Source organism: Rhincodon typus, chromosome 36, assembly GCF_021869965.1.
Source record: "Rhincodon typus isolate 14 chromosome 36, sRhiTyp1.1, whole genome shotgun sequence".
Lineage (NCBI taxonomy): Eukaryota > Metazoa > Chordata > Chondrichthyes > Orectolobiformes > Rhincodontidae > Rhincodon > Rhincodon typus.
This window is the reverse complement of record NC_063367.1, coordinates 328962-348857: the sequence shown is the minus strand read 5'-3', so window position 1 is coordinate 348857 and position 19896 is coordinate 328962. Positions and strand designations below refer to the sequence as shown.

General features: G+C 40.7%; 1 protein-coding gene across 1 annotated transcript in view; it reads right to left on the bottom strand.

Annotated features, from left to right (window-relative positions):
* Positions 1-19896, bottom strand: part of herc1 (HECT and RLD domain containing E3 ubiquitin protein ligase family member 1) — a 333814-nt gene that overhangs the window by 168724 nt on the left and 145194 nt on the right. The window contains exons 36-38 of the mRNA XM_048617017.1: positions 17266-17349; positions 13940-14454; positions 10525-11318 (exon numbers count right to left, since the gene is read on the bottom strand). Coding sequence (XP_048472974.1) covers positions 10525-11318; positions 13940-14454; positions 17266-17349 — 1393 coding nt within the window. The remainder of the gene's footprint in view (positions 1-10524; positions 11319-13939; positions 14455-17265; positions 17350-19896) is intronic.

The window sequence follows — 19896 nt, the reverse complement described above, 5'->3', positions numbered from 1 at the left end:
GATGAAATCCGTTCAATTGTCTGTATATCCTTTCTTAGGAAGGGAGGCCAAACCTGCACACAACACTCCAGGTGTGGTCTCAACAAAACCCTGTGTAGCTGCAGTAAGACATCCCTAACTGAAACTCAAATCCTCTTGCAGTGAAGGCCAGCATACCTTTTGACATCAGAATTGCTTGCTGCTCCTCTCTCTTCCTTACTTTGCTGTTTTTACAGCATCACCTTGACAAATTATGATGATCTCTCTAATTATTTGGTACAGTTTTGAATTACTTATTAGTCTCACGTGCGTGCACACACACATTCCCCTACGTACCCATATGTACACTCCCAAGCGTGCCCGCACACAAAAATCTATGGGGTGAATCACTTCATCTGAGATTTTAATCTGCAGATACATTCTATTTTGTTCAAAAAACACACAATTTGTAGTCACAGTCAGTGTGGCATCTTATAAATTCCTGCTTGAGGAATAAAACCAGCCCGATTCCAGGTTAAAACTCTGAGACAGATTCTGAACAAGGTCTCACATCTACAATTCAGTGTCACCTTTTGTATATTCTTATCGCTGTGCCTGATTGTCATGGCAGCACAACACTGGCATTGACTTTATAAACACTTTACTGAACATCTAACTCACTGTCTCACACTCTTGGTCACCTGCAGAGACTTTTACCTGACACTCCACTCACACCAACTGTATCATCTTTTGATCTCTCTGCCTATAAGCTCTGTGTCTGTGTGCTCTCCTCTCTCACTGCACCTGACAAAGGGGCTGCGCTCCAAACGCTTGTGAGATTTCAAAAGAAACCTGGACTATAACCTGGTGTTATGTGACTTCTGACTTTGTCCACCCCAGTCCAACACTGGCACCTCCACATCATGCCTGTTTTTCCACACATTTAGCCATTGTGCTGCACCTGCCATGCTTTTGCATACTCACTCAACTCGTTGAAATCACCTTGAAGGCTCCTTGCATCCTTCTCAAAACTCATTCTCACTCGAATTTGTTTCAGCAGCAAAGTTGGAAATGTTTCATTTGGTTTCCTCATCCAGGCCATTTATTAATACCTGGAGCCCAATCGTGGTATTGTAAGTGTCACTGCCTGTCACTCAGAAAAAGACCCATTTATTCCCACCCCTTGTTTCCTGTGTGCAAATCAACTGTGTGCCAATTATCCCATGTGCTTTAACCTTACCTACTAAAATCTTGCATGAGGGACCTCATCAAATATGTTGCTTCGCAATTCCTCCTGCCAAAGTGGACAATTTCATATTTTTCCATGTGATACTCCACGTACCAAATTTTTACTCACTTGCGCTTTCTGGTTATATCCTGTGTCTTGACCACGTGTTTACAATTTACTCTCCTGCCTATCTCGGTGTTGGTCACAAATTAAGCTACCAAAGATTTGGCTCCTTCATCTAGACTGTTGATAAAGATCATAAATAGTTGAAGTCCCAGCACTGACCTCAATGGCACTTCATTATGGTTTGCCAACACAAAATGATCCACATATCCATAATTCTCTGTTTACTGCTAGCCTAACTAATCCTTTATCTATGCAAATATGCTACCATGATGCTATGCCATGTACACTACCTTGTATAATTTTTTTTCTTCTAATAATTTTGACACAGATTCTTTTCAAACATTTTTCTAAATCTTACTCTTTTTACTAGTTTTATAATCCTTTACTGTTATTCAATGTTTAAAAGCATTACAGAGAATAGCAATTTATTACTACACCCATCAATTCCAGCGCTTCCAGAAAAGAATAAGAGTCTTTGGCAGTAAAACCATGTTACAGGAGTTCAATTATAGAGATTTAGATAATTAGCTGCAGGATAATGCCTTGTGCCAAGCTACTTGCACCCCACAAAAGGTTCCGATGGACAAGAAAGTTGCTCATACTCCGAAGTGAACCACAGGTAAACAGGAAATAAACAAACAACCGAGTTTGCCGAGGATCTGAAACAAAAGCAGAAATTGCCAGAGAAACTCAGCAGGTCTAAGTGGATCAGCCACTGATCTGCAACTCAAAATATGAACTTTGCTTTGTCTCCACAGATGCTGCCAAGTCTGCCGAGTTTAGAACAAAGGAGGAGAACCAATATCATCGCAGGTAGGTTCGCTAGTGCTACTTGGGAGGGTTTAAACTGGAGTGGCAGGGGGCTGGGCACCAGGTCAGCAAGTTGGGGGATTAAGGGGAAGGTAGATGTTAGGACAAGTAAATCAGAAAAAAAGGGCAGCCAGAGACAGGTAAATGATCGTAATGGTACGAATGGGCTGAAGTGTTTATATCAATGCAAAGATTATTATAGGTAAGGCAGATGAGCTCAGAACCTGGATCAGGGAACAGATTGGCTGCTCAACATTCCAAGGTTTCGTTGCTTTAGTCGAGATAGAGAGGAAGGTAGAAGAGGTGAAGGAGTTGCTTGACTATTCGGGGAGAATGTTACATCTGCACTTGGAGAGGACATACTGGAGGGCTCATCCACTGAGGCAAAATGAATACAGCTCAAGAATAAAGGTGCAATCACTGACAAGATTATACTATAGACCCCCCCAACAGCCACTGAGAGATTGAGAAATAAACATGTAGGCAGAGATGCAAAACAACAGAGTTGTCATGGTGGGTGACTTTAACATCACCAAAATTAACTGGGACTCCCTTATAGTAAGAGGCTTAGATGGGGCAGAATTTGATAGGTGCATCCAAGACCTTGTATTGGCTAATGAGCCTGGACAGGTGAATGACCTTTCAATTGGAAAGCATTTTGGAAACAGTGATCACAACTCCTTATGTTTTAAGATAGCTATGAATAAGGATAAGTCAGGACCTTGTGGTAAGGCAAATTACATCAGTATTACATAGGAACTAGGGGGCGTTTATTGGAAGGAGCTGATTTCAAGCAAGTCCACATTTGACATGTTGGAATTGTTTAAAGACTTGTTGATGAGAGTTCAAGACTGGCATGTTCCACATAAGGAGGAAGGACAAGGATGGCAAGGTAAGGGACCCTTAGTAACAAGGGAGGTTGTGAATTTAGTCAAAAGGGAAAAAGCAGCATGTGTAAGGTTTAGGAAGCTAAAGTCGGACAGGGCGCGTGAGGAATATAAAAGACAAAGCAGGAGAAAAACTCAAGCAGGCAATGAGGAGAGCAAGAAGGGGTCATGAAATGACCTTGGCAAGTAGGATTAAAGAGAATCCCAAGTCTTTCTATACATACATTAGAAACAAGAGCAAAACTAGGGCGAAGGTAGGGCCGCTCAAGAATAAAAGGAGGAAGCTTGTGCTTGCGGGCAGAGAATGTGGGTGAGATCCGACATGAGTACTTTGCATCAGTATTCACCCAGGAGAAGGATATGGAGGATAGCGTGGAGCGCACTAATATGCTACAGCATTTTGAGATCAAGAAAGAAGCCATGTTGGATTGCTTGAAGAGCATTAAGGTGGATAAGTTCCCAGGGCCCAATCGTATCTACCTCAGATTATTGAGGCACAAAAGGGATTGCTGGTGCCTTGACCAAGATCTGCGTATCCTCACTAGACACTGGAGGGGTCCTGGAGGACTGGTAAATAGCTAACATTGTTCCGCTTTTCAAGAGGGGAAATAGGGATAATCCAGGAAACTATAGACCGGAAGTCTCACACATTGGTGGTTGGAAAGCCACTGGAGAGAATTCTAAAGGATAGGATTTACGTGCTTTTGGAAAAGCATGGCCCTAATTAGAGACAGTCAGCATAGGTTTGTGTGGGGCAGGTCACGGCTTACTAACTTGACTGAATTTTTCGAGGGGGTGATGAACGTGCTTGATGAGGGTACAGCAGTGGATGTTGTCTACATGGATTTTAGTAAGACTTTTGACAAGGTCCTTATGGTAGGCTTACCCTGAAGGTTCAGATGCATAGGACCCACAGTGATTTGGCCAAGTGGATTCAGAACTGGCTTGCCCATAGAAGACAGACCTCAAAAGGAGTGATCTCAGCAGACTGATCTAGAGCAGTTGGGAGGGTTTAAACTAATATGCCAGGGGTATGGGAACCTATGTAGACAGTCAAAGAAGGCGGCAGAAATGACAAAAAAACACAAGCTACAGAAGGGAATAAGAAAAGTGACTGGCAGAGAAACCAAGCACAAAATTTAAACAGGGCTAATTGAGAAAAATAAGAGCGAGACAAACAGTATCAGAAAGACGTGCTTAAAGGCTTTGTGCCTTAATGTGCAGAGCATTGCAATAAGGTGGCTGAACTAATCGCACAGATAGATGTAAAAGGGCATGATATAATTGGGATTACAGAGGCATGGCTGCAGGGTGACCAGGGTTGGGAACTGACTGTCCCAGGGTATTCAGTATCTAGGCAGGACAGACAAAAAGAAAAAAAGGTGGTGGAGTGGCTTGCTGGTTAAAGAGGAAATTAACAATAGTGAGAAAAAATACTAGCTTTGAAAATGTGGAGTCTGTATGGGTAGAGTTGAGAAATACCAAGGGGCAAAAAACATTTGAGGGTGTCATATATACACCCCCAAACTGCAGTGATAATGTTGGGAATGGCATTAAACTGGAAATTAGAAATATGATAAGGGAATATTGGTGATCATGGGTGATTTTAATCTGCACATAGATTGGGCAAATCAAATTAGCCACAATGCTGCAGAGGAGGAATTCCTAGAGTATATATGGGATGGTTTTCTTGACCAATATGTGGAGGAACCAACTACAGAGCAGGCCATCTTAGACTGGGTACTGTATAATGAGAAGGGAATCATTTCCACTATAGTTGAGAGAGACCTCTTGGGGTTGAATGACCATAACATGGGACAATTTATCATCACGAAGAAGAGTGAGGTAGTTGATTTGTAGACTAGGGTGCTGAATCTTCATAAAGAAAACTATGAAGATATGAGGCATGAGTTGGCCTTGATCGATTGGGAAGAGGTACTTAAAGGGATGACAATGGATAGGTAATTGTAAATATTCAAGGAATGCATTACGGAACTGCAACTATTTATTTCTGTCTGGCACAAAAGCAAAATGGGTAAGAGTGCCAATCCATTGCTTACAAAGGAAATTAGAGATAGTATCTGATCCAAGGAAGACACATACAGATTGGCCAAGAAAAATAATATGTCTGAGGATGGGAGCAGTTTAGAATTCAGCAAAGAAGGACCAAGGGATTTTTAAAGAAAAAAATCATTCACAGAATGAGGGCGCTGCTGACCGGGCAGCATTTACTGCCCATCCCTAACTGCCCAGAGAGCAGTTCAGAGTCAACCACTTGATTAAGAAGGGAAAAATACAGTACGAACGTAAGCTTGCAGGGAACATTATTTACAATTTATATAGATGATTTGGAGTTGGGGACCACGTGTACGGTGTCAAAGTTTGCAGATGACACTAAGATGAGTGGCAGAGCAAAGTGTGCAGAGGACTGTGAAACTTTGCAGAGGAACATAGATACATTGAGTGAGTGGCCAAAGGTCTGGCAGATGGAATACAATGTAAATAAATGTGAAGTCATATATTTTGGTAGGAGTAATAGTAAAAAGGATTATTACTTGAATGGTAAGAAGTTGCAGCATGCTGCTATGCAGAGGGACCTGGGTGTCCTTGTGCATGAGTCACAGAAGGTAGGTCTGCAGGTACAACAAGTAATTAGGAAGGCAAATGGAATTTTGTCCTTCATTGCTAAAGGGATTGAAATTAAAAGCAGAGAGGTTATGTTGCAGCTGTACAAGGTGCTGGTGAGGCCACACCTGGAGTACTGTGTGCAGTTTTGGTCTCCTTGAGTAAGGATGTATTGGCACTGGAGGGGGTGCAAAGGAGGTTCACTAGGTTGATTCCGGAGTTGAGGGGGTTGGCTTATGAGGAGAGACTGAGTAGATTGGGATTATATTCATTGGAATTCAGAAGATTGAGGGGGGGATCTTATAGAAACATATAAAATTATGAAGGGAATAGATAAGATAGAAGTAGAGAGGATGTGTCCACTGGCAGGTGAAGCTAGGACAAGAGGGCATAGCCTCAAGATTAGAGGGAGCAGATTTAGGACTGAACTGAGAAGGAATTTCTTCACCCAGAGGGTTGTTAATCTATGGAATTCCTTGCCCAGTGAAGTAGTTGACGCTACTTCAGTAAACGTTTTTAAAAAAAGGTAGTTTTTTTTGAACAATAAAGGAATTAAGGGATATGGTGAGAATGCGGGTAAGTGGATCTGAGTCCACGAAAAGATCAGCCATGATCTTATTGAATGGTGGAGCAGGCTCGAAGGGCCAGACGGCCTACTCCTGCTCCTAGTTCTTATGTTCTTATGTTCTTATGTAGGTACATAAAGAGAAAGAGACTGGTAAAGACAAATGTAGGTCCCCTGCAGACAGAAACGGGGGAAAGTATAACAGGGGACAAACAAGTGGCTGAGCAACTAAATCCATACTTTTGTTCTGTCTTCACAAAACAGGGCACAAATCAGATACCAGAAATGTTGAAGAATACAACATTTAGTGAGAGGAAAGAATTGAGGGAGATCAATATCAGTACAAAAATGGTGCTGGGAAAGTTGATGGGATTGAAGGTGGATAAATCCCCAGGACCTCAATCTACATCCCAGAGTACTTAAGGAAGTGGCTCTAGAAATAGCGGGTGCATTGGTGGTCATCTTCCAGGATTGGAGAGATTCTGGATCAGTCCTCGCAGATTGGACGGTAGCAAATGTCACTCCAATATTCAAAAAGCAAGGTAGAGAGAAAACAGGGAATTATAAACCAGCAAGCCTAATATCGGTAATGGGGAAAATTCTCAACTCCATTATCAAGGACTTTATCGCAGAGCATTTAGAAAGCTGTGGCAGGATCAGACAGAGTCAGCATGGATTTATGAAGGGGAAATCATGCTTGACAAATCTGTTGGAATTGTATGAAGATGTAACGAGTAGAGTTGACAAGGGACAGCCAGTCGACGTGGTACATTTGGACTTTCAGAAAGCGTTTGCCAAAGTCCCACATAACAGATTATTGTACAAGATGAAAGCGCATGGAATCGGGGCAACTGTATTGAGATGGATAGGAATTTGGTTGGCAGAGAGGAAACAAAGAGTAGGAATGAGTGGGTCCTTTTCAAAGTAGCAGGCAATAATTAGTGGGATGCCACACGGTTTGGTGCTGATACTCCGACTATTCGCAATGTATATTAATGATTTGGATGAGGGAACAAAATGTAACATCTCCAAGTTGGCAGATGATACCAAGTTGAGTGGGAGGGTGAACTGTGACAAGGATACAGAGATCCTTCAGCATGATCTGGACAGGTTGGGTGAGTGGACAAATCAATGGCAAATGCAGTATAATTTGGATAAACGCGAGGTTATTCACTTTGGAAGCAAAAGCAGATTACTACCTGAATGGTTGTAAACTGGGAGAGGGGTATGTGCAGTTGGACCTGGGAGTCCTTGTGTACCAGTCACTGAAGGTAAGCATGCAGGTGGTAAAGAAGGCAAATGGTATGTTGGCCTTCATTGTAAGAGGTTTCGAGTACAGGAGCAGGGATGCATTGTTTCAGTTATACAGGGCCTTGGTGAGGCCATACCTAGAACACTGTGTGCAATTTTGGTATCCTTTTATGAGGAAGGATGCTTTTGCTCTCGAGGGAGTGCAGCGAAGGTTTACCAGGTTGATTCCGGGTCTGACGTATGAGGAGAGATCGACTAGGTTAGGACTGAAGCTCAGATGACTGGCTGGGGGAAGGGGTATGGTCTCATAGAGACTTCTAAAATTCTAATCAGGACTAGACATGGTAGATGCAAGGAGGGTGTTCCCGATGGTGGGTGCGTGCAGAACCAGGGGCCACCGTCGTAGACTATTTAGGACAGAGATGAGACGACATTTCTTCAAACAAGGAGTAGTGAACGTGTGGAATTCATCACCTCAGCAAGTAGCTGATGCGAAAACATTGAACGTATTCAAGAGGTGCCTAGATAAAGAACTTGGATAGAATGGGATCAAAGGTTATGGGGAGAGAGGAGGATTAGGCTAGTGAGATGAATGATCAGCTGTTATTGTAATGAACGGTGGAACAGGTTTGAAGGGCCAAATTGCCTCCTCCTGCGCCTATCTTCTAATTTTTTTGGGTGGGTGCGTACTTTTGCACAGGATACGAAGATCATTAGAGTTGTGGATAGTGTAGAAGGTTCCCAAAGGATATAGCGGGACATAGATCAGTTGCAGATAGAGTTTAATCCACGCAAGTGTGAGGTGCTGCACTTTGGAAGAGTTAAGGAAAAGTATACAGTCAATGGCAGCAGTCTTAACAGCATTGATATACAGAAGGACCTTGGGGTTCAAGTTCATAGCTCTCTGAAAGTCGCCATGCAAGTACATAAGGTAAAGAAGGCAACATATAGCATGCTTGCCTGTGTCTGTCAGGGAATTGAGTACAAGAGTCGGGATGTCATGTTGTAGCTTTATAAGCCTTTGGTTAGGCCATAATTAGAGTACTCCATTCAATTCTGGCCACCACATTACAGGAAGTGGAGGCTTTGGACAGGGTGCAGAAGACGTTTACCAGGATGGTGCCTGTATTAGATGGTATGAGCTAGAAGGAGAGGCTAGAAAAACTTGGGATGTTTTCTCTTGAGCAGCAGAGACTGAGGGGAGACTTTATGGAAGTCAATAAAATTGTGAGATGCATAGTTAGATTCTGGCCGTCAACCCTTTCTCTCCAGAGTTGAAATGTCTAATACCAGGAGGCATGTATTTACTGTGAAAGGGGAAAACTTCGAGGAGATGTGAGGGGCAATTGTCTTTTTCACAAAAAGTGTGCAAGGAGTCTGGAACACACTGCCACGGTTGGTGGTGAAGGCAGATACTGTAAGAGTAGGTAAGGGGCTTGTAGATAGGCACGTGACTATGCAAGGAATGGAGGAATGTGGACCAAGGGAAGCAGAAGGGATTTTTAGTTTCATTTGGCGTCATATTCGGCACAATACTGTGGGCCAAAGGGCTCGTTCCTGCACTGTACAATGTTCGATATAGAACAATACAGTACAGGAATAAGCCCTTCAGCCCTCCAAGCCTGCACCACACATTTAACCAAGGCAAACACTTCCATACTAAAACTACCTTTATTTACAGGATCTGTATCCCTCTATTACCTTCCTATTCATGTATTCGTCCAGGTGTTTCTTGAACGTTGCTATTGTGTCTGCTTCCACCACCTCCTCTGGTAGCACGTTCCAGGCACTCGCCACCTTTGTGTGAAAAATGTGCCTTGCACATCCCTTTTAAACTCCACCCCTGCACCTTGAACCTGTGTCCCACTCTACCCTGGGAAGAAGCCTCTTACTTTCCACTCTATCCATGCCATTCACAATCGTATAAACTTCTATCAGGTCATGCCTCAACCTCCCACTTCCAGTGAAAACAAACCCAGTTTATCCAACCTTTCTTGATCGCTAAAATTCCCATGCGAGGCAACACCCTGGTAAATCTTTTCTGTACCCTATCCAAAGCATCCACATCCTTCTGGTAATCTGGAGTTTCTCCAGTAATTTTGATTTTTGTCAAAGGTTAACAGGAATTTACATGGGGAATGACCCTCACTGAACACAATAGTCAAAAGTAGTCATTATGAGCATGAAAGAAGTTTCCCCAGTTTAGACTCAGCTCAGCTCTACCATTGACTAATAATGAAGAGGTATTGGTCATAATCACTCTTTTTACTGCCAAGTAAACCCATCTTTTGCAATAAACAGTCTTTTGTAATTTTCTTCAACATAATCAAATGTTGAGCCCCCGACCCATAATATTAAAGGTCATCCAACAGTGAGAAAAAATTGTAACAGGAAGGGGCCTGACAAAATCCCTGTACGGAAAGTCTCCTTTTCTCCCTCTATCACAAAAAGTGAGAATACACATCAATACCTACAGGCAGTTCCTGAGTTACAAACAAGTTCCATTCCTCAGCATGGTTGTTAGTCAATTTGTATGCAAGTTGGAAGACAACGAAGTACAAATTAGAATATCTGTTCGTAAGTGCAAGCGAACATTCGCATGTCGGATGCTTAAAATTAATAATATAGGAAGTTTTTCATCATAATGGTCATTCGTGAATTGGGGACCCCTTGTCAGTAGCATTTTGACAGTCCCCCAGACATCTTGTTTATCAGCAGGCTGAGAACATGTTGTTCTCTTGTTCTTAGTTTCAAGATTTCTTTTGTGCAGGGGACATGATGAGGCTGAAGGTTACCAATTGTAAAAGAGGGAAACCAAAGAACTGCCCTGCAGACATCTTAAACAGAGCAGCGCAATTGAAATGAACCATTATTATTATACTTTGCATGGATTCCATGCATGTTTGTAAATTTAATTGTACTGTATATCAGATTTGAATTAGTCAGTATGGCAACTATAAATATGGCTTGCAGATATTAGTGATTTATCCAAACAAAGTAGTTCTTAAACCTATCCAGCAACCGATTCTTGGCAGCCTAACCATTATCATGTTTACATTCATAAATAGCCATACCTTGTTTAACTTTGCCACCAAATTGATCGTCCAGCAGCGAATTCACAATCAGTTTATAGATCATGGCCTGTGCACGCTCGAGATCAGTCAGTCCCAATGCTCTCTTAATTGGTGAGCGCATGACAGCCCGTTTCACCATGTGGCGCATCAGAAACTGGAGCGCAGCTCTCATTTCTACATCGTCCTGAATAACTGGTGACCCAGCACAGTCTGAATTGTGGCCACTCTCAGTTAAAACTTTCGGGATTAGCAACAATTCTGCATACTTGCTACAGCTAAGCAGAACACTAAGCGTCTTCATAGCACCAAGACACAAGTAGGATAACTGAACTGCTCGAATTTCTGATTGAATTAAATCATGATTTCTCAGTACATGCTCATGAGGCTTTCGTTTTCCATCCAGCAGATGATGTTGAGAATCTAAACCAAGATGCACAGAATCCACAGTGCAAGTTGAAATGTCATTTTCTGATCGTGAATTGGAAGCTCCACCTTGCATAAAACCTTTTGTCTCCTCAGTTGACTGTGTTATCACTCGATCAATGGTTTCTTTAGTGAGATCTGCCTCGAATTTCTGCTCCATCTCTGCCTTGTCTTCCGATTCATGCCTGTGCTTTTTCTCATGCCTTCTTGCACTCTGTTTAGCTCCATCTTCATGAACACCAGTTAAGTAGGTGAGGTCTAGCAGCAGAGAAGCAGTCAACCCACGGAATCGTGAGACATCGAAAGGCAGTGGGTCACAGGGTTCCAAGTTGTACAGCGGTGTGTCACTGGGTGACCAAGAAGTAGGGAAGCTTTAATCAGATTCAGAACGACATGGGTGAAAGCAAGTGAGGGATAGAAAGGAGGAATGTACAAAAGACTGTTATGGAAGAATAAGCATACAGATGCTGAAAGACATGAATTTTACGGATTGGCATACCGGGATAAGCTTAAAATATGTTAAAATTCACTTTTTATAGAGAGAAGAGAGAAAGATAAATGAATCACTTCCTTTCGGTAGCTTAGAATTTTGAGCTCTAATTTCAAAGCAAAAAGTTTATGATACATGCAAGCAAGACTTTCAAATGTCTATTAATCTCAAATTCTTTTGATAGCAGTTTCACCAGTAGTGAATCTACAGTTATATCCATAAAAAGAAATCACAAGAATACAGCAATTTAAATTTGAAAAATTAACGTCAAGATAAATTAGAAAAATGAATAATTCTTATCAAAATATTTGCCACTTCATAATTTTTTTTTAACATTTCACTGAACAGAAATACTCAGATGTAAGGAACCGAATGAATTAAGTTACAGACCGATCCCATCAAGTTTATATTTTTTGTAACATTGTGTTTTTAAAATGAATGAGAATTCCCATTTTTCCCCATGTTAAATGATGGGATGCAATAAATTCTCAACTTGAAATGAAGGGACTCTATTATGCAATAGCTGTACAATATTGAAAACCAATCACAATTTGTGACAATATTGTCAAATGAAGGCCTGGATTTTGAGGTGGTAACATCATCCAAAATGTTGGTAGTCGTAATCATTAATCTACTAAATCTGACAGTGACTTCTGGAATCCACAGGTCCAGAAAAACACAAGTTGCTGTTAGGAATTCTACACTTGGTTATTGGTGTTTCTCCAGTTTGCAATCACTGGAAAATTAATGAAATGGCAAAAATTTCCACTCATATTCTTAGTCTTACCCTTGAAAAAGTTTACACCTTGATGAAAGGCATGCAACTTGGTTAATGACATATTAGTTCTCAATTATCAGTAAACACTTCACCCCACATTAAAATCTAAGTTTATAGTTCAGAAATGTAAAATTTTCAGAAAATCCGTTTTAAAAAATGTTTGTAATCTTTATTTCGCTATCTAGAATTTTAAACTAAAAATAAGATGATTCAGCGCTTAGAATTTCCCGATTAACTATGTGTGAGAATACTTCAATGTGACTAGCTTACAAACATGATTGCAGCATGTCTAGCGATCGCTTGACTTGGTGCCAAATTCAAACAGTTGTCAGGAATGTAGATAAAAACAGAGATCATTAGACTTTTGTGGGAGGCTTTTGTTTCCTAAATCAACCTGCTCAGATGTAGTATCACACGTCTCTGGAGCAGGTGGGACTTGAACCTGGACCTCCTGGTTCAGGGCAGGGACGACATCACTGTGCCACAAGAGGATTTTTTTGATCAATTGTAAAAGCTGCTGTTTTGCAACTGATTGCAAAATACAACTATGGCTTTAATTTACATAAGAAATGCATGCATTTGTTGAGGTTAAAAAAAAAATAAACCAAAACAATCTGTGGCCACTCAAAAACACACAACTTTGAAGAAGAAACATCAAAGTTATGGAAAAAAGAAAATCAGCCACAGAGCGAATTAAATGACTCACCACGTAATAAATGTATCCGAATATGACAGACCTTACAGATTTTGATATACTTTGAATTAAATTTTAAATTGGGAGGAAATGATATAGTGATAATGTCAATGGACTAGCAATCCAGGTTAAAATTCTGGTAACGTGTGTTCAAACTCCATGAAAATCTGGAATTAAAAGCTAAGCTAATGCGACTGTGTAGCCATTGTCAATCATTATAAAAGCAACTGTTTCACTAACGCCCTTTAGAGAGAGAGAAATCTGCCATCCTTAGCTCGTCTGACATACATGACCTACAGCAATGTGGTTGACTCTTAACAGCCATCTAGGCAGTTAAGGATGGGCAAAAACATTGGCCTAGCCAATGACACACACAGCCCATGAACATATTAAAAAAAAAAACACATTCTCCAGTTAGCCCATCAAGCCCACGATGATCCATCCTCCTACCCTATCCCTTTTACCCCTGTATTTCCCATGGCTAGCCTACGTATCTCTGGATACTATGGGAAAATTAGCATGACCAATCCACCTGACCTGCACATCTTTGGACCATGGGAGGAAACCAGATCACCCATAGGAAACCCATGTGGCCACAGGCTGAGGGTGGAATCGAACCTGGCTCTGTGAGGCAGCAATGCTAACCAACGAGCCATTATGCTGTCCTAAGGACAATAAGGCCTCAAAAACGTGCACTTGCTTTGAATGTGACTAGTGATAGGGAGCATGAGTTCCATGAATATGATAATGTATTTATATGTAATGCATTTACAGATCTACATGCATAAACTAAATTATCGAAATCTTAGTTATTCAAAAGCATGGAATTTCCTAACACCTTTCTATCATACACTACAGATACAATCTGAAGTGTCATAAAGCAATATCCACTATAAATATGGTGGACGACACAAAAAAAGGATATAATTTCAACACAAGCACAATTAATAAAAAGAGGCATGGCCACATGCATTATAAGTACTTGTAAACAAAACCAGTTAGTTCCACTAAAGGCTAATATCGCACCTACCTTATTGTTATTTCAGCATCGTCCCATTGTACTTTTGCTGAAGTGCTCCCTTCTTTGAGTACACCTAACAGAGTAGCATGCCTCCCTGTCTGTTTGTGAACGCACCTCCCTCCAACTCGAAGACCTGTATCGACACCACCAATTACTGCAAGCACAGGCCACACCTCAGTGCACAGGGTCCGCAGCTGGATTTCTGAGAGCTCTGCCAAACCATGCTTGCTATATTTTCCTTTTTCTTCCTCCTTGCTCTCTTCTTTCATTTCATGTTCATCTCTGCTTTGCACAGAGCGACTCTTTTTTAATTTCTGGCTGACTTCTTTTAAGCAAGATTTGACTTTCTGCAAACGATCCATCATATTTTTGTTTATACAGTGGGTCCATTTATCTGTACGATGCAGAATACGGATGAGTTGAATAGTGGCCTCTGCCAGGACAGTGGCTACAGGACTGCAGATAGGATCACCAGGTAATAGATCCCTTGGTGTGCCCCGCATCTGCATTTCACAGATTTTAACCTGGAAGCAAAAGCAATCATCAGATTCAAACAGGATAGCATATTGTTAATTAAAAGGTGGCCAAATTTTTTTTTGAATTACTGCAACCCATAGTTTCTCCATTTTATTTGATTGTTAAACAAGAACAAGTTCCAATACCAATTTCTTGCGTACCTACATAAGTCCAGCATGCAGTGCATAAGTGCCTATTCAGTGGACCTTTCTACTTATCATGTTGTTACTAATAATTTAATATCTCTTCTGCAGACGACCAAATTTATGCGTCAAGCTGATTATGGAGCTATTTCACTTTAAAGAAAGTGACTAAGTGTGAGATTCAGTGGGTTCACTAAGGGAGCACAGTTACAAGATGCAATGGTTTTGAATAAACAGCACTAAACTTTACTGCACAAAATTAGAACAGTAATATAATCTACAATGCATTTACAAGATATATTGTAACACAGAATTAAAATATGGTAAAGATGGATAACAGATTGCAATCTAGCACCCCATAGCATACTTGAAACAGCGAATGCAATCAATACAGATCCTAGGAGATTTCTCAAAAACTCTCCACAGGCATTAATAATACAGTAGTTCATCAAACCACCTTAACATTCGCAGAGGATATCAACTATTCACTTCTGCCAATCCGGCCTTGAAACTCCCTCTCAAAAGCTTCTGTCATGGACTGCCTCAATGATTGCTGCATTTCTGGTCATCATCCTCGTTTGCTGGGCCTATGATCAGATGGACTCCAGAATTTTCACTCCAGTATTTACTCTCAGGTACAGCTTCCAATAACAGCTAGTTTCACCAAGCTAGAACTACTCATGGATATTTCTTTTCTAAATTCTAATCTCACTCAACTGCATCAAGCAAATCCTTGTTAACATTTTAATCTCTCTGCTCTCGGCTCCACTGAAGTATATCAGTATACATCTTCTAAGCCCCAAACCCTACAGTTCTCAATACTTTTCTGTAGATTTGACTCTAACATTTAGTTACCTACTAACTTCCCAAAACCTCTTCCTGAATTCTCAGAGAGAAAGCCAACTGCCCTTGGAACTTCCAAGCAAAACTCAAGTTCAGTTACTTTTCCAGCAGCACAATTAAAAACAGCAGAACCAAACATATCGTCTAATTCTATTTCTCACTCACACGCATATATGTACACACAACTTTTCAATCTCCTGGCTGGCTGCCTTCAAAGTGTCCTATGTGGTTGACTGAAAGTTCTGCAACTAGTCCTCCTTTTTTAAAGGCAGAAATGCATGTATTAATATTTTGAAAAGCCCAAACGTAACAATCTTTTAACTGAGTATGCCATCAAAGTTATATTCTCACAAAATCCTCGTTTCTGCAGCTTTAAAATAAAAGCTTACAGAAAGGAATCATCACAACAGCTATGGTTCATCACATGAAATTCTCATGTAAAATAGCAATTAGAACCAACCAATTAACAAGATGAAAAACACAGAGAACACCTTTGAAAGTAAAGTTTGAGTGTTAAGTCTGTTTGATAGTGAAATACTAGGGAGGTAGAGATTCCAGAATCGCATCCACTACAATACAACTATTGCTGTTTTGATGGTATCGACTCCACAGGCAAACAGTTAACTAAACCCAACGAGAACTAATCCAGCTATAATTCCTGCTCATAGATTCACTAATTGGAGGAAATGCAGAAGAGAACCATTTTGTGATTGGAACAGTAGACAGCAGTGCAGTGTTAAGTGGTCTCACTTAGCCCAAGGTCTGGTGCCGTGGTGATGAGTAGGCAGGATAGGCACTGGAATGAAGAAGTGAGAGTCAAATTACCTAAGGCATGGGGAGGGGGTTTTGATGGCTGGGGTGAGAGATGGGCTCTCAGTGGAGATGAGAGTATTGAGCCATGGGAAAGTGCAATGACAGAGTCATGCTGTTGGAAGGAGGGCGGTGTGGTGAGAGTCAACAAGCCATCAGAAGTGGAGGCAGAGGGCATCAGTGATCTTTTCTTTCTCTGTCTGGACAATCAGACCTATTATGAGCTAATCCATTCAGTCAGAACACATCAATTACTGATCAGGAATTCTACCAGATCTGGAGCTTGAAAAGCACAGCCAGTCAAGACAGCATCCAAGGAGCAGGAAAACTTTTCCAGCTCCACATTTATTGACTCTAGCTTCCAGCATTGGTAGTGCTTACTGTCTCCATTCTGCCAGATCTGCTGAGTATTTCCAACATTTTCCATAATTATGTCCAATAGTAAGTCCAAACATAACTTGCCTGGATTCACCACAGATAACTATCAGGATACCCCTGATTTCCAGGTACAGCAATAGCTGCGCCTTCATTTATCTAGGTCTCATTAAACCCCTCTGCCACACAAGTTCTCCTTTAAATTGTTCGTCATAATTAATTTTTGGACCTAGCTTTTAGTTACCAATCTTAATAGCTCATGTGGTCAAGTGGCAAAATATCGTCCAGTAACTCTCTTATGAAATGACTTGAAATATTTTAAAGGCGCTATCCCAGTACAGGTTTCTGTTGATGATAAGAACCATGATGAGAATAGGGAGGGTTATGCATGGACAACATTTTATAACCTGTCCCATTTTACATTCTGTTGACCCATACCTGTCCAGCATCAATTGGATTCAACTAAGACATTCCTTGCCGCTGAGAGAATCTACAAAATTATTTTGGGGTTCCTACCAGCACCCCATATAAAACCAGTATGAATTATGACATGCTTTCATCATATAATGCACACATCATTCTAAAAAAAAAGTCTATGCTCTAACATTAAGCTCTCAGTGAGATTGCTCAATGAGAAAAACTGTTTACCTTTTCACCAGGATTGCTGCTATAGAACATTACACATGGATATAATTCAGTTGCATCCACATCTTCAAAAGCTAGTTTAGGCTCCTAGAAGGAAAAGATGACCAAAAATATATTTTAATGTATTTTGCATCTACGACAGCAGTCCCTACTAACGGATGACTTTGAGACCCCCCTCCCTCTTTCTACGACTGAAGATACATTTTCACAAGTAATTTCCAATGAGCTACACACAGACGACCATACATCAAAACAGGAATACCGACGTTTGCTGAGGCAATAGTTTAGCAGAAATACTACCTGAAAACTACTTCCGATATTAAATATTCAAACATTTCAGGAAGCAGCACTAGATTCAGGTAAGGCTCCTTTAGTTTGGATAATAGCTACCGTAACACCATTGTTGGAAAAGGAGTTAAGCAGAAATCAAGAACCTACAGGTCAGTTACTTCAACATCTGAGATTGGGAAAATGTTATAAGCTATTATAATATCATCATAGGGCACTTAGATAAGTTCAAGATATTCAGATAGAGCCAATATGGTTTGTCAGAGGGAAATCAAGCTCAATTAGTTTATTGGAGCTCTTTGAAGAAATAACTTGCACCGTAGATAAAAGGGAACCAGTGGATATGTTGCATTTTGATTTTCAGAAGGCATTTATAAGGTGCCACATCGAAGGTTATCACAGAAAATAAAAGCTCATGGTGTCGGAGTAACATATGGGCATGGATAAAAGATTAACTTGCTAACAGGAAGAAGAGAGTAGGAGGTGTCAGAGTAACATATGGGCATGGATAAAAGATTAACTTGCTAACAGGAAGAAGAGAGTAGGAGGTGTCGGAGTAACATATGGGCATGGATAAAAGATTAACTTGCTAACAGGAAGAAGAGAGTAGGAATAAGTGGATATTTTTCAGGCAGGCAGGATGTCATGAGCAATAAATCATAATGTTTAGTGTTGGGACTTCAACTCTTTACCATTTAGGTAAATGACGTGGATGAAGAGATCATAGCATGGTAGCTAAATTTGCTGATGACACAAAGATACGACAGAAAGTGAGCTGTGAAGAGGAAATAAAGAGCCTACAAAAAGGAAGAGACAGGTTAAGCAAGTGAGCAAAGATCTAGCAAATGGAGTACAATATGGGCAAGTGTGAAATTGTCCATCTTGGCAGTAAGAAAAGAACACATTAGCTAAATGGTGAGAAGTTGTAGAGCTCCAAGATACAGAAGGATCAGGGTGTCCTAGTGCATAAATCACAGAGCTAGTACAGCAAGTAACCAGAAAAACAATAGAATTGTTTCAGAGATAGTAGGTACCATTCTATTGATGTTAAATGAGATAACAAGGTGTAGTGCTGGATGAACACAGCAGGCGAAGCAGCATCAGAGGAGCAGGAAGGCTGACGTTTCAGGCCTAGACCCTTCTTCAGAAATGAAGAGGAGTTTAGGCCCGAAACGTCAGCCTTCCTGCTCCTCTGCTGCTGCTTGGCCTGCTGTGTTCATCCAGCTCTACACCTTGTTATCTCATTTAACATCAATAGAATGTTATTGTTTGTTGCAAGAGGAACTGAATGCAAGAGCAGGGAGGTTATGCTTAAGTTACATAGAATTAGGGACACTGCAGAATAGAGTGCTGTGTAGAGTACTGGTCACCGTATTTACAGAAGGATGTTAATTTGTTGGAAGCAGTTCAAAGAAGGTCTACTAGACTAATAGCTGGAATGAGTGGATTGCTTTATGAGGAAGGCTACACAGGCTAGGCCTATATCTTCTGGAGTTTAGAAAAGTCGGAGGTGATTGACTTTAATTTATATAAATCCAGAGGGAACTTGACTGGATGAATATTGAAAGGAAGTCTCTACTTCTAGGAGTCATAGTATAAAAATAAGGGGTTCCTATTTAAAATGGAGATGAGAAACATTTTTGTCAGCCTTTGAAATTCCCTTCCTTAAAAAGGTAGTGGATGCAGATTCTTTAAATATTTTTAAGGCAGAGATAGATAGATAGATTCTTGATTATCAAGAGGATGAAACGTTATTGGAGATAACAAGAATGTAGAGTTGAGGTTAAAATCAGTTCAGCCATGATCTTATTGAATGGTGGGACAGGCTTGAAGGGCCTATTGGTTTACCTTCGTCCTGTCTTCATAAGTGTACTCAAAGAATTGGGCTGTGTGATGAACTTTGACCCAGAAGTAGCACAGTAAGAAAATTTATAATTTCTGTAAAATACCTGTGGAATCTAATTGTTTACAAGAATGCATGAAAACAATGTCAAGAATCTATATCAATAGCAAAGGGATCAACTGCAATTTTCTTGGAGAATAAATATTGGTCTGAGATCTGGTGACCCTCAACCTTGAAACTGTACCAAGTAGTTAGTGAAAACCAGAAGTCACATCACAGAAAACTACAAAGACAAAGGAGAGCTAAAAGCAGAGGTGCTGGAGCCTAAGACACAGGGGTGGGCACAAAGAGAAAACATACAGAACAGAAAGAGAGACCTTGACAATTCTTGGGGAGAAGAGTGAGATCAGGTTTCTGCTTAGCCAGAAAGGAGACAATTTTGGAGGCAATGTCTGAGCTGACTAAAAAAGTTCTAAAATGTGCTAAGTTATATGAATAGCACT